Source organism: Cucurbita maxima, unplaced genomic scaffold (genome assembly GCF_002738345.1).
Source record: "Cucurbita maxima cultivar Rimu unplaced genomic scaffold, Cmax_1.0 Cma_Scf00013, whole genome shotgun sequence".
Classification (NCBI taxonomy): domain Eukaryota; kingdom Viridiplantae; phylum Streptophyta; class Magnoliopsida; order Cucurbitales; family Cucurbitaceae; genus Cucurbita; species Cucurbita maxima.
Window position 1 is genome coordinate 1,977,790 of NW_019272029.1, and position 23,357 is coordinate 2,001,146.

The window sequence follows — 23,357 nt, forward strand, 5'->3', positions numbered from 1 at the left end:
TTGTATATAACAAATTCCCTATTTGGTACAAATACAGCTAACTTACTATATTTAAATTACTATTAAAAGTTTTATTTGAAATCAAAATTTAAAATATAATTTTTTTTATTTTTTTATTTTTCGTTTAAAGAAAGTATAGTTAATGTATAATGATCTGATAAATAAATTTAAAAAACATAAAATTTAAGGCACACAATTTATAATATATTTAGTAATGAATGAAAAATAAACTATATTAAATTTATAATTTATAATTTATAATTTGAATTCATAAAAATAAAATAATAATAGTTAATTATATAAAATTAATATTGCAACAAAGTTGATGAAAGTAATTATGAAAATCAAACAAAAACATTATTTATTTATATGAAATTACCAAGCAAACCTTTGAACCAAACCCGGTCTAAAGGCAATATAAAAATTAAGAAATTAAGAACTTTATTTAAAATATAAAAAAAAAGGAAATTTTAATAAATTTAGTAATTATTATAATTGAGAGGGACCGGTCGAGTAGAGTTTGATTCAAACGGTCCGGTCTAGTAAATTCGATTTATTTTAAGGGTTGAAGTAGAGACACGTGTCGAGAGATGATTATAACAACGTGGCGCAATCTTACAAAATCGCAAAATTCAACCCTCCCGCCATCGGCACAGAAATCAAAAAGCAAAAAAATTGCCCAATTCCCTCCTTTTTACTTCACTTTCCTCTCTCTCCGACCCTCGTATCTATTTTCATCTCGCTGTCGCCATTATTCAAACTTCCTCTGAAAGATTCAGCCCGGAATCAACAAAATCGCTCTCTGATTCTACTCCATTTCCACACTTCCAAAGATCTTTGCCGGATTATCTCTCTCCATTATTCAAGCTTCCTCTGAAGTTCCGAATTCTGATGTTTTACACTCTCTCTGGCTTCCTAGGGTATCGTTTCGTCTATCGTATTTGAGTTGTCGATGGAAATTGACTCTTGCAAAGTGTTTTTAGGTGTTAAGTTCGTTCTATTTGGATTCAATAACTTCGATGAGAAACAGGTATCTCGTTTACTTTTTTCATTCTCTGTTGATTGTTTGTTTGTTTGATAAGACTAAGAGTTAAGCAGTTGAAGAGTAGAGTTGGTTTGAAACGTTATTTTGTTGTTCTTATCTCTCTTTTAGGTTCGGTCGAAGCTAATCGATGGCGGAGGGGTTGATGTTGGTCAGTATGGCCCGAGTTGTACTCATGTGATCGTGGATAAGAATAAGATTGTTTATGTAAGCCCTAATTCGTTTCCCAGTCAATTGAAATTTCAATTTCTCGATTATTATGTAACTTGTTGTGATATTACAATGCAACAATGCCTTGTGAATTAAATTTTACCGTTACTATGTATGATATGTAGGATGATCCTGTTTGTGTTGCTGCTCGAAATGATGGCAAGTTGCTTGTCACGGGCTTATGGGTTGATCATAGACATGATTCTGGGTTGCTCGCAGATGCTAGTTCGGTGGGTTTTCAACTCTTTTTTTTTTTTTTTTGGTATTGTTCTGCGTTTCAATTGGAGCGATTGTCTTTATATTTCGAACATGGGTCGCAATATTGTATATACCATGAGAAAAGGTCTCTTAGATTTCTCATGCCAATGTTATTGGATGTAAGCTTAAATACTCTGACTGCAAAGTCCGAAAGGCATGGTTTAATTGAATGCAATATGATTAAAATTGCCATGTTCTTATTTTCTATTTGGCTGTATTTATTAACTAACTGAGCTCGTGGGGAAATAAGAAGTTGCTTGCATAAATGTACTTACAGAATTCAGAGTGTCTTTGGTCTCGATTCTATACCTTTTGTTATCAACATACTTATGGGTCTATCTTGTTAGCCTTTTAACAGGTATTGTACAGACCCTTGAGAGAGCTGAATGGTATCCCGGGGGCTAAAAGTTTGATCATGTGCTTGACTGGGTATCAACGACAGGATAGAGATGATGTTATGGTATTAATTATGTGCATTTATCTCTTTTATTTTGCTTTGACCACTGGTAAATTATTTATGGTTACAATTTTACAATTGTTTTTCATGTGCTTCGCAGACAATGGTTGGCTTGATAGGTGCTCAATTCTCTAAGCCACTGGTGGCAAATAAAGTTACCCACCTCATATGTTACAAATTTGAAGGTCTGTCTAACTTGATTCTTTTTATATGCTTTGATACCCATCGTTTTGTAGAGTGTTTATTGTACTTATTTGTTATTTTTCCACTTGGGCAAAGATTTTATGTTAGTAGTTATTGAACATCAGTATGATTTATAATCGCTAGTACGTCCACTTTTCATTCAACCAATGTCATTCTTGCTTCATTAACTATTGGTTCTTCTGATGCAATCAATAAATAGAAGGGGATTTAATAGTTCTGGATTTTAAAATACTGTTAATGGTTGTGAATTATTTGATAATTTGGGCAACGTGGGAATGCAGTTTTAGGTTTCTTGTCTGTCTATGAATTTGATCCAAACACATTAATGACTTCTGTCTTTAGTTGTGATTTACTAGTCGTTAGTTTTTTGAAAGCAAAGACTATAATTTCTAGGCTTTTTTTAATTTCAAACAAATAGTTTGCTAGATTATCTAGTTAGCTATAGTTTATGTTCACTTTCCCATATTCGTCTGTTCCAAAATCTTAAGGGGGATGTATGCACGGGTTACAAAACTTATGGCTGAGAAGATTAGTTTTATGTAATCTAAATTTGGTTGTGCAACTTATGTTGGTAGCTTCATGATCTCGAAAAGTTAATTACATAATATAAAGGGTGTTTGACAATCCTTGATTTATTATTCAACATGGGTTTATAGACCAAGCCATGCGAAATTTATTACTTCTCGTAAGAAAACATAATATAGCCATATAGGCTCAACTTCTCAACATTAGATTGCAAAAAATTAATTTGTGAGCCAAACACTTCTTAAAAGATTTGTTTAAAAATTTATTTTTGTTGTGTGTGCTGGTACGGTTATCCAATTTCTCTAATAGAGTGAACCATAATGATGAATACCATGTACAGGGGACAAATATGAGCTTGCTAAAAAACTGAGGACCATAAAGCTTGTCAATCATCGTTGGCTGGAAGACAGGTGCTTATTATTTGTATTCCCTTGTTGAATTCTGTAATATCAACTCATTTTCATGTGCTCTGTAAACAAATATAGATTTTATTTATTTGTTTGATTTGAATCTTGTTTCTCCTCAGCTTGAAGGACTGGATGCTACTTCCAGAATCAAATTACAACATGAGGTATGTAGGCTCATTGTCTTGGTCCCAACGCATGACAATCTTGTATTGAACACTGCATGGAACTCTGTTAAATTATTCAGTTTTGGTTGGCTCGATCAATTTTTCCCTTTGGTTTACCCCTTTTATTAGTGGAATTCATTTGGGTTTCAGTAATCTTTAATGAAATTACCCTCACTCGGTAAGAGAGAAGACACCACCCTTTGTCTGCAAATGAAGAATATATAGCTAGTCGTAGCTTATCAGGATGGTGATGCTAAATGATGTATGCTTCTATTTGGTTATGGTTTATCCATGGAGGCATTGCCTTTTTGACTAGTGAGACAGTAGGCATATGGTTATGAAAACCTTGATCTCACTTTTTTGAATGCTGGGTGTGTCCTAAATATTTGTACTATGTTCTTCTGCATGTTAGCCTGCTGATTATATATCTATTCATGTTCTCAAATCTCTTACGTTTCTCTACAGTGGATATGACATGGAAATGTTTGAAGCTGAGGCTAAGGATTCTGAAGAAGAATCTAACAGTGACATCACCAAACATTCCGCGAAGAGAAACACGAAGAGTCCTGACAACATGAAATTTGGTTTGCATTCAACCAGTGGAATACCTAAGACACTGCCAGCTTCAAGGACATTAGATGACCGCACAAACATTGCTGATACTAAGATCATGTTGACAGTTCCTACTACCGACACTAAATTTAGTCCTTCTGGAAAGTTTGACAAGCATGGTGCTGTCGGGAGACCTACTTGTCAGGAAGATGATGTTTTTAGTGCTCCTTGGACTTTTATGCCATCTGACATGCATATCCAAACTTCTGAATCTGAGAAGCCGAAAGTGAAAAATGAGGTGGTGACAACTCCATCAATTGCAGCGAGGTCCCCGCGGCTGTGTGCTACCAGTTACTCTAGGAAAAGCTCATCGAAGTCACCACTTCCACTGTTTTCAGGAGAAAGAATGGACAGAGCTGATATCTCATGCAAAATGGCAGTAGTTGAAATGAAAGATAATATTAGTGTTGATGTATCGTCAGCAAAAATGGAGAAAGTGAAGTATGCAACTTTCGCAGGCCATGAGCAAAATTCTTCGTGGGGAATTGATTTATTTGGCACAGGAGATTCAACTGCTACATTGCCTCTGAAAAGGATTTCAGATGTATCTTGCGACGTTTCTCCATCTCATAAAATGAGCGAGAACTCAAAATCATGTACCCTGAATAGCCCATCCGTAGACGAAAAATTTTTAGGGTTGGAAATGAGAAGTGTTTCTTTAAACAACAATGATTATAGTGAGCGTCGTGCTAAGAACTTGCAGCATAGTAGGGCTATTACTGACACCCCTAGTTCTATCAAAAAACCATTGACATGCGACTTACCTATCAGCAATGGTGTAAGCTCTCCAACTGAAGATGTCTCTGAGGACAGCAAGAAGACTCCTCGAACCCCCTTCCAGATATCAGGAAAAGTCTTGTCACCTGATAAGCCTGACAAGCTAAATCATGATTACGTGATTTTGGGAGATGTGGTTGGAAAAACTAAAGAAACAGATAGGCAGCAGAATGGTGTTTCGGCTACATCTGAAAGTGATAGAGGTACCAATGCTACGAACTCAGCTTCGCCCACTAATTTGAATTTTTCTGTTCAAAGTAGCGACTTTCCTTCCAAACAACAAAGAATAAAGATGTTCGCCAAAAAGAGCTTGGGTTCTAGACCAAAGTTGGGCAGTGCCGGTCGCAAGGGTTCTATTCTCACGAATAAAACCACTTCCTTGAATTATTCAGTTTCTTCATCTTTTGGGAATGATGAAAAACTCTTCAGCTCATCTCCTCAAGATGTCAGTATTGGAGTGAAACAGGTTGTGGAGACGACAGATATGGGGGATATTTCTCACAACTATGAAGCCATGGATGAGGATGACAAAACTACAAATCCAGAAAATAAAGAAGCAGATTTTGAGAAGTCAACGATGGATAAGGAGAATTTTGAGGAAGTTCAGTTAATGAGCAATGAGGATAAGCTAGCAAAAGAGACTGCATCTGGAGTAAAATGTAACAATAGTACTAGTTTACTTGATGATACGATTCCTTCGGGTACAGCAGAAGTGATTGAACCCAGAGAACCCATTTCCATTGGGGATGTACAGCTGGATGAATTAAGAGTAGAAGATGAAAAATCAAAATTGAACGTAGGAGGGAGAAGTCCAACGGAAGAAACAACGTTGATAAACTCATCGAAAATGAAGTCTAAACAAGGTAAGGTTGGTAAAGCACCCCGTAAGAAAACTGAGAAGACTGGGAAGAAACCCCAGTTGCTTGCTGCAGGTCCTCATACTGAAGTCCATACTATACCCGATTATAAGTCAGAGAAGGAAAATGAGCCATGTAATGTTGGTGACAAAACTACCGATCTTGTCGAGCATTGTTTAGCTAAACCTGCGGTCAAGTCTAATACAAATCAAAGAAAGGCCAATAAAAAATATTCAGAGATCAGTGTCAATTCTTCCATGGAAGTTGAAGAAGTTCTGAGAGAAGTAAAACCTGAACCTGTATGTTTTATCTTGAGTGGACATCGTCTACAAAGGAAGGAGTTTCAGAAGGTAATCAAGCATTTGAAAGGTAGAGTTTGCAGAGATTCTCATCAGTGGTCATATCAGGCTACACATTTCATAGCCCCCGATCCAGTCCGTAGAACTGAAAAGTTTTTTTCGGCTGCAGCATCTGGAAGGTAACATGTTTCTTCCGTCAATTTTGTTTTTTAAGAATTCATGAAATCCAAAGATGAAGTAAAGAAGTGATGGAGGTATTATTTATATTGTCTTTTCATGTAAGATATTTAGAATTCAATTGCTGTATGCTACTTTTTAACAACTTAGTCTACATAAAAGATCTGAAGTACAGGGTTTAACGGTGCAGGTGGATTCTCAAATCTGATTATCTTACAGATAGTAGTCAGGTTGGAAAACTCTTGAAGGAGGAGCCTTATGAATGGTACCAAAATAGCCTCACTGAAGACGGAGCAATCAATTTGGAAGCACCTAGGAAGTGGCGGCTCTTGAGGGAGAAAACGGGTCATGGTGCTTTCTATGGAATGCGTATTATCATATATGGGGAATGTATTGCTCCACCTCTGGTACGTCAGTTCGGAAGTTTCAAAATTTGCCGTCGTACTTTACAGCCACTTAAGCTATAATGCTCCTTTCAAACGTTACTTGGTGAAGATATTGGTTTTATTGACATATACATCATCTGCTAACCATGAAACAGGATACTCTCAAGCGTGCTGTTAAGGCTGGAGATGGAACAATACTAGCCACATCTCCACCTTACACTAGATTCCTTAACTCTGGAGTTGATTTTGCTGTTGTCAGCCCTGGCATGCCACGTGCTGATATGTGGGTCCAAGAGTTCTTAAATAATGAGATACCCTGTGTAGCAGCTGATTACTTGGTTGAATATGTCTGCAAACCTGGCTATCCTCTTGATAAACATGTTTTGTACAATACTCATGCATGGGCGGAAAAATCTTTTGGTAACCTTCAGAGTAGAGCAGAAGTTTCCAAAGACGAGAGCCCACAGGACGATTGTAGCGATAACGATATAGCTTGCCAAGAGTGCGGGTCTCAAGATAGAGGTGAAGTGATGCTCATTTGTGGCAATGAAGATGGTTCAATTGGTTGTGGAATTGGTATGCATACAGATTGCTGCAATCCTCCATTACTGGTTATTCCAGAGGGTGATTGGTTTTGTTCAGACTGTATTAGTAGTAGAAACAGCAACTCTCCAAATAAAAGGAAGAAGGGAGTGTCAGTGAAGAGGAAGTAACATTAGATTTTGCATATTAATTTTAATGATCAGAAAAGTTGTTTTGTTCTAAATCTTGTATATTTCCGTCTTGCTTAAACAAATGAAGTTGAATGTACTATTCCAGGTCTTTTAGATGGCATGGGGGGTTTCCTCAGTTGATGGTCTGCTGCGGTTTGGATCTTTTTCTCCAATCACTCAGGTTTGCAAGCTATTTACTTTGGATGGTTGGTAATGGTAATGTTTACCATTCCAGGTTTCAGTTAGGTTCAGCTTTAGTTGCCATTTCTGCATACATATGCTATCCTTGAAAACTTCGCTTTGTTTATGATTCGAGTTTAGAAACCCCTTTTCTTTTTGCCTAAAATATTTGCATAGAAACGTATTTTCACGTTGGTCTTACCATGATATTTGCATGATTTATGATTTAAGTTTATGCATTCCAACTTGAACATCCATGGCACATGAATTTTTTGAGTTCAAGAATCATGTGGGTGGAGATTTAAATTTTTTACCTTTATTTTGGAAATATATGTTTTACTTGAAATATGTTTAGGTTGACATGTGGGTCGAGAATTTGAACCTATGACTTTAAGGTAAGTTATAAATTTATTTTATCATAAAGTTATGTTGATGTTGAATAAGTAGAAATCTTGTGTGATATTTGCATAAATTAAGTTAAAAATCTTGTTTGATGTTGGAATAAATTTGTGACCTAAAGTTCAAAGACGAGCCAACTTAGAATTATGCTAGATGTACTAGATGACCAGAAACTAAATTAAGTATTATGGAATTGTGGGGAATTGGAACAAAGTATATAGAGGGGAAAGTGCTTAAATAATCCTATGAAAGAGTAGTTAAAGATTGAAGTTTAGGGATTGAAGAAAGATTTGATTTATATTATCAATGAAATTATGTTTTGATACTTGATAGTTATATTATTATGTTTTGAAATAACTTGATTGTAGTTTTTTGAAATTTACTTATAAATCTTGATTAGCTAGGGGGGTTGATTTGGAAGTATGAGGTTGTGAATAGTGACATTTTCCATCACGTTTGAATTACCTGGTTGGCAGTTTCTTTAAATGGCCAAGGCTACACCATGATAGAAAAGAGTAGGCTTTACCTGCTTTGTGGAAACTTCTTGGGCCCCATCACCCTTTTATCTTCAACCAACTCTTCCATCATATCTGCAGCCTTCCTCTCTCACATAAAAAGCCAATAAAGTTATTAGGATGTACTCAAATTTGGTAACTTTTGCAATGCAATTGTTTCAAAAATGAGAAGTTGACTTATGGTAATAGTGAAGGGATTAGCATACTGTTAAAGGGGTTTACTTAGATTGTTACATTAAAGTTTGGCAGTTTGTTCATATCCTCTAATTAAAATCTGTCATTATTTCTTTATTTCTTATTATGATTATTTTTTTTTACCTACCATCATTTATCTTGACTTTGCTTTTAATATATGGAATGTATTTGAAGGAACTGTTCTACTGAGATCTCTCGAATGATATTTAACATTATAATGAGCATTTCTATTAACTAGGATTCCTATTCTTTTATAATATTTATATTAGGAATCACAGATCTCTACAATGATATGATATTGTCTACTTTGAGTATAAGCTCTCATGGCTCCAAAAGGCCTCATTACCAATGGAGATAGTATTCCTCACTTATAAACATATGATCTTTCCTTAAATTAGTCAAGGTGAGACTCACTCCCAATAATTTTCGACAATTTATTATTTTTTTTGACAAGTAGGTGAAAATATATTATATTGATTCACTGTTTTATCATTGAATTTACCAATTCCTCTTCATGTGACTTTCTTGCTATTATTGATTTATCACCTATTAGCCAAAAAGTAAAAAAAAAATAATAATGTACTTATGTTAATCTTGTTTGTTTTTTTAACCCTTTTCCCCAGTTAAAAGCTGAGCGAAAAGGTGGGGTAAAAAGTGAAAATAAAATTACAGATGTGGTAGTGAAGTGATATGGGAGATAACAACCCTTCACTTATGTTCATAACGTCTTTTACAAAATTATTTTTATATTTACAATTATTTCAAAACCTACTCTACTCAAACCATTGTTTTTTTTTTTTTTTTTTTTGGTGCTTTTTTAATTAAAAAAAAAACCCTCAGATCTCACACAATTCAAACAAACTTAAAAAAATACCCCAAAAACTGAATTAAAATACCCAATTCCTTATCCCCCACACACATTCTAAATAGTTTGAATTAAAGTTATTATTATTATTATTATTTGGAATGATTTGAATTTGTGCAATGTGAAAAGAATTTGTCAGATCTCCCCATTACACCAAACCAGCTCTGTTTTTTGACCAAAACCCATAAGAAAAAACCCCCTTTTTATTTAAAATTAAAAAGGAAAATCCCATTTAATTAATTAATTATTTATTTATTTATTTTAAATTTTGTAGAGAGAGAAAAAGGCACATGACATGATAGCATCACATGGTGTAACTGACATCATCATATCTGGCCACGACCTCCAATATTCTTAATATCACGTGTTTCTTTCCTAATCACTCCCTTATTTTACATATTTACACAAAGGCCCCTACTCTTATTCTTATTTGCAATTCATTCAATATATTATAAATATGTTTTTTATTTTTTATTTTTTATTTTTCCCCTCGTGAAAAACAATTGCAAATCCCAACCCCCCCTTTCCCTTTTCTTTCACCACAAGAAAAATAAAATTTGATTCCCAAATTAAAAAAAATATATATATATATTTTTTAATAATCAAGTACATTTTTTATTCAATTAATTTATTCGTATATATGATTTAAATCTAGAGACTAAAATAAAAATATTTAAGAATTTAGAGATTAATAAAACTTAGAAAAAAAAAAAGTTCGAGTTTGCTAATAATTACAACATGTTATATATATATTTGTATTGATTTGATTTTTCATGAAATATATTAAAAAATGGGGAGAAAAGAGGAAAGAAAAAAGAAAAAGAAAATAAAAGAAGAGAAAAGCAAAAAAAACCCTCCCATTTGCTATTCTCTCAAGTTATTCTAAAGGGAATTTGGTAGGGAAAAACTTTGCTTAAAGGATCGAGACATGTGAAATGTGATCGAGTCCACACCATCTCTTCCAAGCAAAGATAAACACTTTCTTCTAAAACGTCAATACATTTTTTTAATTCTCTTGAAATTTTATTTTATATCTTCTTGCACGTCAGACTGTTGTACTGTTTTTATGATATAAATTTTACAGACGTTTATTTCTAAAATTAAATTCGACTGATCTAACATAGAATAATTTATAGATCATCGATTTTACCTTAAAGAAAGTAATGACAAAGCTCGTTGTATCGCTAAAAAAATGCAAAAGAAAAGATGGGGTTGGGTGAGGGCCATCAATTCATCCAATCCTTATGATGTTAAAGTGACAAAAACAAGAATCAATTCCATATATTGATTCTATACCTTTTTTGTTCGTAGGTGGCAGGAAAATTACCACACCACTCCTTGAAATCATTGAATTTACTCACCATTTTTTAGGTTAAAAAAGGTGGAAAACAATTGATTGCCCAACAACCCCTTTCATTGTATTTGGATTTTTACCCCAAAACTTACCCTTTTAATGGGTTAAAAATGCAAATTCACCTCACCCTCCACTCTATTTTAGGGGGCATGGTCGTGAAATGTTGGAAGAGTTTCCACATCTTTACAAAGAATATGTTTAGTTTCGGTCTCCAACCAACGTGAAATTTCATAATTCATTTCCTTTTGAGGCCTACTATTCGGTGCCTGGTTTTGATACAATTTATAATAGTTCAAGCTCACTACTAATAGATATTATTCGTTTTAGCATGTTACATATCATCATCAGCCTCATGATTTTAAAACCGTGGCAATCCCATTAATTTAATACCCACCAAACTGATGAACTGATAATGATTCTGTACATTAAGTTCTTAAAAAAACAGTACAAATGAAGAACAGAGTGAAGAACAGTGACCAAAATTTTTACGGCATTAATTTGAAAGTTGTTTTCTTTTTTGCTTTTTTGTTTGTACAATAATAAAAAAGAACCTCAAGATTTCCAAAGCCCATGTTTTACATATAGATTTGGTCGTGAATTCAGCAGCTCAGTGCCTCGTACTTCAGTGGCAGCGGTCGGTTTAATCCGGCCTGCAATAGCAAATTACCAACTACGGTAAGATCACGGCAGAATACTCCTTGGAATGTCGATTTCTCCGTCGATGATTTGTTGTCCGGTGCGCCAATTCGTTCGGTTTTCATAGGCTTCGACGGCGTTCTTAACGCTGCTTTGATGAGCTCCCTTTCTAGGTGACATTCTTGAGCTTGTAGTAGCTGCTGCTGCACTTGAATTGCAGCAGCCTGTGCTGCTTGTAATGCAGCTGCAGCCTTCTTCCTCTGTTTCTCAGTCGCTTCCTCGTCGTTGATCGTCGCCATGATGCTCGAATACCCCTTCTGCAGCATTCTATACAGCAACAATGCTGACATTTTTGCCTTGTCTCGAACCGAATCGAGATCACGATCATCTGAAAGCTCGCATCGCTCGATAAAGTTCGTAGCTTTATCGGGTTTGTGACGTAAACATAGCAGCAAATGAGCTCTCTCCAACTCCGACCTCGAACACCCGCGTCGGAGCCCGATCAATGAATAGTAATCCACATTTCCAGTTTCTCCTGAAGCAACCCTTTGCTTCAATTCTTGAATTTTCACTGTTAATGCACATAGCTTCCCAGGAATCTCTCTGTATCTCATGTTCTGTCTCTTCCAAGCTGGACCCGGCAGCTTTCTGTCTCTCAATATGGTATTATACAGAAGCTTCAAATGTTCCAAATCATGCAAACAATCCGGTAAGCATCGAATCGATTCGAACAGCACGGCTCGAGTCTCTAATGCTTGAATGCAGCTAGGATTAAGTGCTAATGTTCGATTACAATCCGCAATCGACTCAGCAATTCGACCAGCCGATCGATAAGCAGAGGCACGGTCCATGTAACATTCAGCAAGGAAGCCTTGAGGCGCGCCTCGACGACTATCGACAATCTTACTGAAATGGCGAATAGCCTCAGAATAGAGACCAGCATCAAGAGCAGCAAGAGCCGCCGTCCTCCGGCGAATCAGAAGCTTAATGTGGCTAAGGAGATTACTGATTGTTTCCGAATCCGACAGGGCTCGTGGCGGCGTATTCGGCGGATTCGTAGTCGAAATGTCACTGGAGAAAGGGAAATCAGACAGCGAGAAGCTATCTTCCGACCGGCATATACTCTCACGGCGGAATGCCGCCGTAGCTAGCCGCTTTCCGGTCTGAAGTAGAACCATGGCGTCTTCCATCAGCCCCAAATGACAACAAGCTTGACCCAAAATCAAGTATCTAAAACAGAGCAAAACAGAGTATTTAGAACAGAGTGGTAAAAACAGAGGAACTTGCAGAAAAAGTAAGCCCAAAAGATCGAATAATGGGGTTTTTTACAGTTCTTTGAGCATTGAATCATAACAATAAATAACAAAAACGCCACAACATAAAAAGCCGAACCCAGAAAACATTTAATGCACCCAAATCAAAAACGAACCATTACCCAAGAAAAAGAAAAAAAAAAAACCAATGAAACAGAGCATTTTCCATTTATGAATACCTCCAATGCCCTTCTTTGTTGCCATTTTTACAGAGCCCAGCCATGACCTTCTTCTTCAAATCAGTAACAGAGAAGCATTTAAACGACGAGTCACAACCGTGTGACTCAGACGAGCCAAGAAGCTTAACTCGGTCCTTGGAGAGCTGTTGGGAGGAGCCATCAGAGCCGACGGAATCCTCGCCGGAAATCTTGAAACTGGGAATATAATCCTGTAGCATATCGGCGACATCTTTAAACCGGCGAAGACAGAGCAGAGCTCGAGCTTTGAGCTCGAGGGCTTGTTCGAGACGAGGAGAGAGAGCCAAAGCCGCATCGATGAGATTAAGAGCGGCGGAAACCTCTCTGTGTTCTTGAGTAGCGATTAGGGTTCTTGCATCTTTGATGTATTTATCAACAATCTGAAATTTAGGGATTGAAAATCAGAAACCCATTTGAGAAAAATGAAGAAACAAGAACAGGAGTTATGTTAATGTTACCTTTCTGTTGGTGAGCCACCAGTTTTTCTTGTCAATGGAAGAGGAGTATTGGGAAGAAACCGCCATTGTCGTTTCTGGGGGCTCTTCCCTCAGGCCTTCGGGGGCTCTGTTTTTTTTCTCTCTCTCTCTAGGGGGGCGGAGAGAGTGGGGGAGAGATTTGAAATGTGAAGCAGAAATGGCGGAGAGAGTAAATAAAGGGAAGAAGGAAGATGAAGAGAGAGAGAGAGAGGAGAGAGAGAAAATAAAATGCCAGCTTTGACCCCAAGGAAAGCTTTGATCCTTCAGCTTCATAGCTGGCAACACACCATAGATTCTCTCTTTCTTTCTATTACAGTGGGGAGGGCTGATACAGGCAGTGGGCCCCACATCGTTTATTTATTTATTTTTATTATTATTATTTTTAAAGCTAAATTCGTTAAAAAAAATATCTAATAATTTGTATTTATATTTTCAAATATATATTTACTGAATTTTGATTCTCATTTATATTCTTAAACTATAATAAAACTAATATTCTTTTTTAATATAGACTATTGAATTAAATATTTTGTTATATAATATATATATATTTTTTTAATTTAACACAGATGAAATAAATTCATGATGTAAAATACTATATTTATTATCATTTTTATATATATTTTTTCAAAAGTTATTTTTCGACATATCAAAAATCAAAAATCAAGATTGCCTACCAAATGTATATTCGCCAAACTCAAAGAATTTGAAAATAAAAAACATAAATTAAATTGCATACCAAATAAATATTAATTTCGTCTAATAAGTTGAAATGATGTGTCCAGTAATTAATAAATTTAAAATTTTTAAAAATTATAAACGAATCAAATGAGTAACAAAATAAATTAATAATTTAATCCAAACGGTACTTAAAGATTTGATTAATCGGTATTATCCTCTAATCTTATCTACGAACCTAGCAGCAAAATTGTTTTTTTTTTATTTTTTTTTTTAATGAAATTTGAAGACTAATATGGTCATTAAAAAAAATAGAAAATAGAATAATCTTGGATGGCAAAGAAGGAAGATGGAGTTGATAAGTGACCGGGTACAGGCAGTGAGGAGATGGGAAGTGACCGGCTATTGCGGGTAATTATGTTATCACGGGTCATTGGATTCAACCACCGGTTTGAAAAAGATATAAAAACGCCATCAAATTGCCTGAAAAGTAAGCAAATTACGAGTGGGAAAGATACCGGCTTATTTATTTCCGATTGACCCTTAATTTACCATTTTAGCCATCATAATAATAATTATTATTATTATTATTTTCTTTATATATATATATATATAAAAAAAAAAAAAAACAAATGATTTTCTTTTTTTTTTTAACTCATAATCTTTCCATACATCATTAATCTGAACAACTCTTTTATTGCAATAGGGACTATGTTGCAAAAGGGTTGATGCCCACGTTACAATTATTACATTTTTTATTCGCAAAAATATATATATATATATAAATATATTAAAATTAAATAGGTATTTTAATTATATTTTTAACCCGCGTAAATAAATCTATATATGTTATATTGTTCATTTTGGCTTGTTAAGTATCGTGTTAAGTTCAGCTTAATGGTTTTTAAGACATGCTTGTTAGGGAAAGATATCCACACTCTTATAAGAAATGTTTTATTCTCCTCCCGGTACTCTCCAACATCTTCTACAATAAGGTATACCTTACTTAACTTGACTTTGAGAAAGATATTAATTACATTATTTATTTATTATTTAGTACATAAAAATTAAAAAGAAGGCACAAGAATCATGCCTTTTTCTTTTGGGAGTTTACTTTTGATTTCATTTTCATGCTTTGATTTTAATGAATGCACATGTATTTTAGATAGCCACATCTACCTATCCCATATGCCCTTTTATTATTATTATTATTATTATTATTATTTTAAATCCAAATTGTGAAATTCCCATTCTACCCTCGTCCCCCCAACCCTACATTCCCATTTCTTCTCATTTTTATTTTTGGCTTTGCTTGTGCTTTCAGTTATGCCTTCTCTTCTTCCCACTTCTGCCACCTCACCTTGCCACGTCATCTTTTACTTTTAATTATATATTTTTAATTGTTTACTTGGGTACCTATTTTTGGCTTTTAATTGATTTTTTTTAAATATATTTTATTTTGTAATTGTATGGAGAAAACATAAAATGGAAAGTATTTTGACTTTTGGGTGATGATTTTACTGTATGAAAAATAAAAATTAATTTATTCTAATTTAATATTAATCACCAATAGAATCCATAGGTTTCCAAATTGACCCATTCAATTAAGTACAAAATTAAATTAATTTTTTCAAAAAAAGAAAATGAGTCACTAAACGTGCTCAAAATAAATTAATAAAATTCTGTTTATTGTTTTATTTTTTAATTTTCAATTAAATAATGTCGAGTTTTTTTTTTTATTATAATTTTTCTCGACACGCATCAGGATATATATAATTTATATTAATAATTGTCAATAATAATCTTAATATGTATATTTATTTTTTAAAAAATTATATAAATTATTACTTAACTTCAGCCACAAATAATGGGAATGCCTAGGTTCAGTTCCCAACTACAATTTAAATATAATGCATCCACGTGTCGACTTATGATTTGGAATAATTACAAGGATGACTGTGCATGCCAGCTCGGCATCAATTTTATTTTAGTTTTATATTTGTTTTTGTCTTGGTTTTCATTATTGCGTTGTTGCCTATTATAGGAACAATGATTTGAAATGTGCCAACAGTGGAAATAAAACGACAACGTTTTAACTTATAAGTTATAAATAGCTTATTTTATATTCTATTAATTCATTCTTTGTGAGGGAAGTTAGGGAAAATATTATTAGGCGGAAAAATAATAATATTCTTTAAAAATTAATAAATAGCTGTTTTAAAAAACATAAATTAATGCAATTAATTGAATGATATTAAATTAATCACAAATTATGGAAGTTTAACTTAATAATTATAATTTCATGATTATTTTTAAGTGGTGTAAAGAATTTTTTTTTTTTTTTTTTTAAATATTCATACCAACCGATTGTCAATGTCGATATTGATTGTAACAACTTAAATCTACCGCTAGTAGATATTGTCTTATTTTGATTTTCTAATAAGATTTTTAAGACGTATCTATTAGGAAAAGGTTTTCACATCCTTTATAAGAAATATTTTGTTTTTCTCTCCGATCGATGCCGAATCTCACATTTCAGCCCAAATAGTATTAGAGGCAGACATTGGGTGGTGTGTTAAAGAGGAAGTTGAACCCCGAAAGGAGGTGGACACTGAATGATGTGCTAGCAAGGATGTTAGGCTCTGAAGGGAATTGGATTGTATAATCTCACATTGGTTAGAAACAGAAACAAAACATTTTTTTTATAAGGGTTCAGATACCTCTCCCTAGCCAACGAATCTCGAAATGAAAAAGTAAAAAAATTACAATATCTACTAGAAGTAAACTTGAGTTGTCCCAAAAACATGAATATAAATAAGGTACATTTTATTAATACGAGTTCTCTTAGAAGATAAATGATTGTTGGAAGTAGGAGCGTAGGAGAATGATGACCGGACAGCGGACCCTACAAAAGAGGGGGGGGCAGCCCCTTGGGGTTGTGTCCGTGAAAGAGGGTAAGGTTGTGGGGACCAGTGGGACTTTTAGGACCAAAACCAAATGCCATTTCTCCATTCCCACATAGGGTCAAACCTAAGGTCACTAACCCTCCAATAAACTGCCATTGGAGACATGGCTTCTCTGTCACAGCTCACCTTATCCTCGCTGTCATCCACGTATACATCGCACTCTCTTCTTTTTTCCCAATGCACATACACATCACTCTCCATTATTATTATTATAGCTTTATTTATATATATATATATATATATATATAATTAAATAACGTTCATCCTCACATTAATTTATGTTTTATTATAAAGTTTTATCGTCACCCTATATTTGTTTCGAGTTTTCTTGATTTTCAATACAAACTTATACCTTCATCGAAACCCTATACAAACCCAGTTTTACGATATTAGATTCAAGTTAAAAAACCGAACAACAAAAGATAGCAATTATAGAATACACGCGCGACATACGACATCTAATTACAACACGAGCCTTGTTCGTTGTCTCAAATAATTTCCACTTATGTTGGCTTTACGGGGGCCACTCATTTTGGCTCGATTCAAAACTAGGGTCCTCCATCTTCCTTGGTGTGTTCTTAAATATACGAATGAATCTTCTCGATAGGCCTACAAAGCAAAGACTTTTTTCCCTTAGCCACATTTTTGTAGTATATGGAAGTTGTCCTCCTAGAAAGGAAGCCTTTGTTTTGCATATGAATTTGCCCAATTTAATTATTTTATTATATAAATAAATAAAAAAACCCGAATTTAATTACAAATTTAATTATTTATATTATTTATAAACACATGTGCTGTCTGAATGAGAGGAAAAATAACCATATGAATATATTTTCATAAATGGGGACATTGGCATTTGCTTTCAATTAAATTGTTTTTAAGACTATTTATTTTCTTTTTTCTCTTGTCATTTCATTGGAATTATTTATTTATTTTATTTATTTTTAACTTAAAATTCATGCATTAGGGTAGATGGTATAATAATGAATGGAAGGCGTTTGAGAAAATTATTTTTGTTTGAAATTATTGGTGGCTAAACATGTGTATTGTTGAATTTATATATGTTTTTTTCAAGATTTATTAAATAATTATTATAATTATTATTATGGTTTGACTTTTGATTGGAGTCAAGCTTATGCTTCAAGATTGTATGGGAATTCTACTTGGAGGACTTAGGGTTATACACTAATTATTGGCCCAATCATTTTAGCTTAAATTTATTATTATTTTTTTTCATTAACAATTGAAAGAAAAAAAAAACTTGTCCGATATAAGTTTGAATTTTTTACCTCTTAATTGAAGATATATGTTGTAATGACTCATACCCAGAATTCGAATTAGGATTCAGAATCGAGATTCGGTACTTAATGGTCCCAACAATCCCCTGAATCCCTTGCGACAAGTTTGAATTTTTTACCTCTTAGTTGAAGATATACGTTGTAACGACTCATACCCAGAATTCGAATTAGGATTTAGAATCAAGATTCCGTACTTAATGGTCCCAACAATCCCCTGAATCCCTTGCGACAAGTTTGAATTTCTTACCTCTTAATTGAAGATATATGTTGTAACGACCCATACCCAGAATTCGGATTAGGATTTAGAATCAAGATCCGGTACTTAATGGTCCCAACAATCCCTTGAATCCCTTGAGACAAGTTTGAATTTTTTACCTCTTAGTTGAAGATATATGTTGTAACGATTCATACCCAGAATTCGGATTAGGATTTAGAATTGAGATTCGATATGTAATGGTCCCAACAATCTCCTGAATCCCTTGAGACATAGTTACGTCATTTACTCCTCACTTCTAAGAGTAAAAATTATCTCTACTAACCCAGACATGTCCTTTTAGTATGTTTTGTTTTCACCCAACGTACATTTGTTCCAAGCAAAGTACGTTTAACCATAAAGTTCCTACGAGTGAGCCACTCGAAGGTGCACCTTGTTGGTATAAATAGTAACTTTCATTTCAAGTATTTTGTGATCCTCTTATCTTTAAGATCGTTCTTATTCGGACGTGGTTGGTTGAGGTCGATTTAAAACAAATAATTAAGAAGAGAGTGGACATGTTTGCAAGGAAGGGGGCAAGAAGAAAGGCATCGAAGTCCTAAAGATTCCCCAATATTGAAATCATACACCATTTTGGATAAGGTTTTTCTGTTGCAATTATAAAATATATATATATATATATGTGGCCTTCTTCACTCTGCACGAAGCTCTCATAAGCTCCAATCATGAAGCTCTCATAGAGCTTCCTCCAATGGCGTCCTTTCCCTCCCTTCATTCTCGATCCAAACCAAACCAGAGGCCATTAACAATGCCACCAACAAGCTCTGGGGATTTCCTGCTCCATGCCCACCCCACGTGCTCCCCGATGAACCTTCACGTGCCCATTCGACTTTTTTTACTCTCCATTTCCCATGTGCTTCCTCTTACCCTCTTCCCTTCTCTGCACCCTTTCTGTAAAAACTGCTTTTTTTACCCTTATATTTCTCTCTCTCTACCTTACTCATAATTTACCCATCTTTACCATTAACCCACCTCCATTTCCTTTGTTTATAGCAAAACCATTATTGGGTTTCTATAAATATTTTAAATTCCGTCATATTTTCAATCAAGTTTTCATTTTTATTTTGAGGGTAAGTATGAGATTACACGTCCGTTCGAGATGTAAACGAAGTATTCCTTATCAAATCGTAGAAGCCTTCACCTAGGAGATGAATTTGGCCAAAACTGACAATATTACTAGTAGTTGCCTTCCACTGTTACACGGGCGGTTATATTAAGTAATTGAAGAAATTTAAGAGTCAACTCTCACAATCGCCTTTTCCCTGGCAATAGATTTGACGATTGTGCAGTACTCACTCTCAGCACTCAGTGAGTCAAGCCAACTTTGGACTGTGTCGCTACGGTCAAACAACGTAAAAAAAAAAAAAAAAAAAAAAAAAATGACTTAAAAATAATTGANAAACAACGAAAAAAAAAAAAAAAAAAAAAATGAAAATGACTTAAAAATAATTGAAAAAAAAAAAAGAAATGCACCCACAACTAATTAAGGTTGGTTTCTTGTTATTTTATGTCGTAAATAAGTAGCCATTCATTTAGAGGAGGGGGCCAAAATTAATTGTCACCTTGAAAAATATGAAAACAGTACACTACCAAAAATGAATGGCCTGCTTCTTACCAATAAATAATAATAAATAATAACAATAAACATTAAGATAACAAATTTTATTATATAGCATATATTGAAAATTTCAAAATAGAGATTAAATTAATAAAAAACATTTGATTGTATTACGTACGTTAAGAAACCAATACCATTACATCGTGAGACACGAGAACTAATATTTTACAATTAAAATAATTTGAAAATAAATCATATCGTAGCGTAATCCAATGTTTTAATTAATCGAGTAATTTAAATATTAATTATATACACTTATTTTGTGTTTATTGATGGGAAAAAGGTAACAACTTCTTGAACCTAATTTCTTATTTTATAAATTAAAATTAAAAATAATATAATTCAGTATAGTAAAAAGTAATCCTCATGAAAAGCTGCTTCATCAGTAGTAAGATTAAGATTTAAGCATTTGAATAAATAAATAAATAAATAAATAATGACGTATATTTATTGGTGGGGTTTATTTTTCTTTTTCCAACGTGGATTCCACGTGCCAATCAAGTTCAATAGATGATGTATCCACCCCTTCTAATGGGGTGTGATGGGACTTTCATTCTCCAGCTTTTCAAGTTTTCAACTTCCTTTTAATTTTACATTTAGTAATAGTTTATTTTAAAGGCAATTAAAAACACTTTTTTAAATTCTCTTAATATTTTTTAAATTCTAAACCTATTACATTTTTGTTTGGTTTATTTAGTTTTCGGGTTTGTTCTTATTACTTATTTCCATGTATAATTAGTCTTTACCTTTCTGTAATGTAACCGTCTTGTTTCTTTAGATGGGAGGATTTACCTCAATAAATAAGGGAAGGTCATATCGGTTCCGGGGAAGGTTCAGTCGCTTCTCTTTCTTTCCTTCCTGCCTGCCAGTTCCTTCAGAATTACCTGAAAAATGATCTTTTACAGTCATATAGGATAGAATTTCTTTTCTTTCAGCAGCTTTACCGAGGGAAAAAGCTCTTTTAATGTTTTACCCCTATGTTGGATAAAATTTCTTTGCTTTCCCTCGTTCTCGAGTTCCATCAGGGACAGTAACGCAAGAGAAAGAAAAAGAATATGCTATACCTTCCTTCTTTCTTCAAGAATAGTAAATAAATCGTTCAATCAGTAATAGGAAAAGGAGAATCTTGTTGAGTCTCATTCATAAGGAGTAAGGACTTGTTTACGAGGGTCAGGTTCAGTAGTTCTCTCTCATTCATCTTTCGTTTAGTCTTTCAAAGCTGTTACTGCTAATTCATTGATTCAAACAAAGACTGTAAAGGAGTAGGATCATTCATCTTTACATTAGATTCTGTATAGGTTCCTGATTTAATTTTTGACTACGATCAATGATTAGTCAAAAGTCAAACTCTAAATTGACCAACGTTCTTTGATTCAGTTTCACATTGATGGTATAATAAACTCGAGTGTACACAATTGGAACCTAAAATCGGGGTAGAAGCGTAATTAGGAAAAAAATAAGGGGGAAAGAGGATAATTTAGATTTTATTTTATTTATTTTCAATTTGTTGGGAATATTTTTTGAGCCCACCCCTCTAAGTCAGCCTTATTGCGAAAGGCATGTATTTTCCAAATTAATTTATATATTTATATTAAATATATATAATATAATAAATATGTCCATTTAGGATGGGAAACGTATGGGTTACTGTTATTGCTTTCGTCAACTCTTTTGCTTGTAAGGAAAGTTTGGTGGGCCAATACGGTGAAACCACGTGGCGTTTAGATTGAATAAAAATATTTGGTGGTTTTAGGGGAAAGTTTATTTTAAATTTTTTATTATATATTTAGATTATTGTTTTTAATTTAATTGAACTTAATCATGAATTTGACTAAGTATGAGAGTAACCATTTTCATATGCTCGCATAAAATGGAGCAAATTAGGGTTTTAATAAGGAGAAAAAATTGGCGTTCAAAGGTCAAAACCAACGTATAATTTATATGAGAGTTGACTTGGGATTTTTTGCTTCTCTCTCGAATAAGGTTTAAAGAGTTGAATTGTGAGATCCCATATCGATTGGAGAGGGAAACGAGTGCTAACGAAGACGTTGGACCCCCAAAAGAGTGAATTGTGAGATCTCATATCAATTGCAGAGGGAAACAGAGCATTGTTTATAAGGGTGTGAAAATCTCTTTCTAGCATACGTGTGTTTAAAAACCTTGTGGGAAAGTTCGAAAGAGAAAGCCCAAAGACAATATCTGTTAGTGGTGGACTTGGATTGTTACAGGAACGTAGCTGGTCGAAAGCTTCCTGGGGAAGGGGCATTTGAGACGCACACCCTCTTAGGTTAAAGGCTCACCTCGGCCTCAACCACCCTGACTCTAAGGTGGATTTTTGGACGTTTGGCTCATTTTTCTTCTACCTTCTGGGTTTATCCTTTAGATCCAAATTATCCACAAACACTCGTATCTTATATTTGATTACATACGATGTACTCATAAACGAAGCGTTGTAGATGATGGGATGCACATGGCAGCTTGAGTGAAGGGGCACATGGGGGATAAAGGGGTGATGAGTTGGGTAGGCATCAGGGGATTTGCCAATTATTGAAGCCCTTCCTATTTTTGGACATACACTTTCTCCTTTAGGAACTGTTTTTGTTGATCATTCATACTTGTACTTCCTCTCCTTTTACTATTCATCAAACACGCCATCTTCTTCCTCTCAATTCCCTCGACACCTCCACGTGTGTCTCTCATTAATCCATCGAACAAACACAGTCTAAAAATGCGAGATCTTACATCTCGAGATGATAACGAATGAAACATTCCTTATAAGAGTGTAGGGTTCCCTAACAGACACATTTTAAACTCACGAGGCTGATGACAATACGTAACGAGCTAAAACATACAATATCTGCTAGTGGTGGCTTGAGGTGCTACGTATACAAAGATTTGTTGTCCCACTTTGGCAAAAACTTTATAATTAAAAGGAAAAAAATTGTTATTTTTTAAAATTTTCTTTTGAAGTTTTATCAATGTTTGATTATTGGTAGGCCCACTTACTTTGGGGCAGATACAAGTGAATGGGCTTCTTAATGGGCTTATTAATGGGCCTTATACCAAACATGGGCTCCCACCGGCATTTCCGTAAATATAACAAAGTAAACTCAAATTATAATATTGTTTAAATATAGAATGTGAAGTAAGTTTATAATCTCCCAACAACCTCATGATTTCATTGGTTGGTGATTAGATCTTAGGAACAAAAATTAGAATGGTTGTTGGAGGTTGATATGTTATGATGATGACGGTGAAGTTGGTATTTTCCGTTCGGGTAGGTATTTCATCTTATTTTTCAGAAT

The 23,357-nt window shown here is 34.1% G+C and overlaps 2 protein-coding genes across 3 annotated transcripts; one reads left to right on the plus strand and one right to left on the minus strand.

Moving 5' to 3' along the window:
* The first annotated feature begins 693 nt into the window (after nucleotides 1-693).
* LOC111488182 (BRCT domain-containing protein At4g02110) lies at nucleotides 694-7,224 on the plus strand. Of its 2 annotated transcripts, XM_023135851.1 has the most exons (10): nucleotides 694-1,030; nucleotides 1,154-1,249; nucleotides 1,378-1,482; nucleotides 1,869-1,970; nucleotides 2,068-2,152; nucleotides 3,037-3,106; nucleotides 3,223-3,267; nucleotides 3,733-5,991; nucleotides 6,180-6,396; nucleotides 6,531-7,224. In XM_023135851.1, the coding sequence occupies exons 1-10, from the start codon at nucleotides 953-955 to the stop codon at nucleotides 7,086-7,088; spliced, it is 3,615 nt and encodes a 1,204-aa protein (XP_022991619.1). In that variant the 5' UTR covers nucleotides 694-952; the 3' UTR covers nucleotides 7,089-7,224. The 2 variants fall into 2 exon arrangements, with proteins under 2 accessions (XP_022991619.1, XP_022991620.1); XM_023135852.1 differs by lacking the exons at nucleotides 694-1,030; nucleotides 1,154-1,249 and having other exon boundaries at nucleotides 1,387-1,482; nucleotides 1,858-1,970.
* A 3,728-nt stretch (nucleotides 7,225-10,952) lies between these two features.
* Nucleotides 10,953-13,465, minus strand: LOC111488307. Its single transcript, XM_023136006.1, has 3 exons — nucleotides 13,201-13,465; nucleotides 12,725-13,122; nucleotides 10,953-12,462 (listed from the first exon to the last, which is right to left on the minus strand). The coding sequence occupies exons 1-3, from the start codon at nucleotides 13,264-13,266 to the stop codon at nucleotides 11,196-11,198; spliced, it is 1,731 nt and encodes a 576-aa protein (XP_022991774.1). The 5' UTR covers nucleotides 13,267-13,465; the 3' UTR covers nucleotides 10,953-11,195.
* Nucleotides 13,466-23,357: the final 9,892 nt, after the last annotated feature.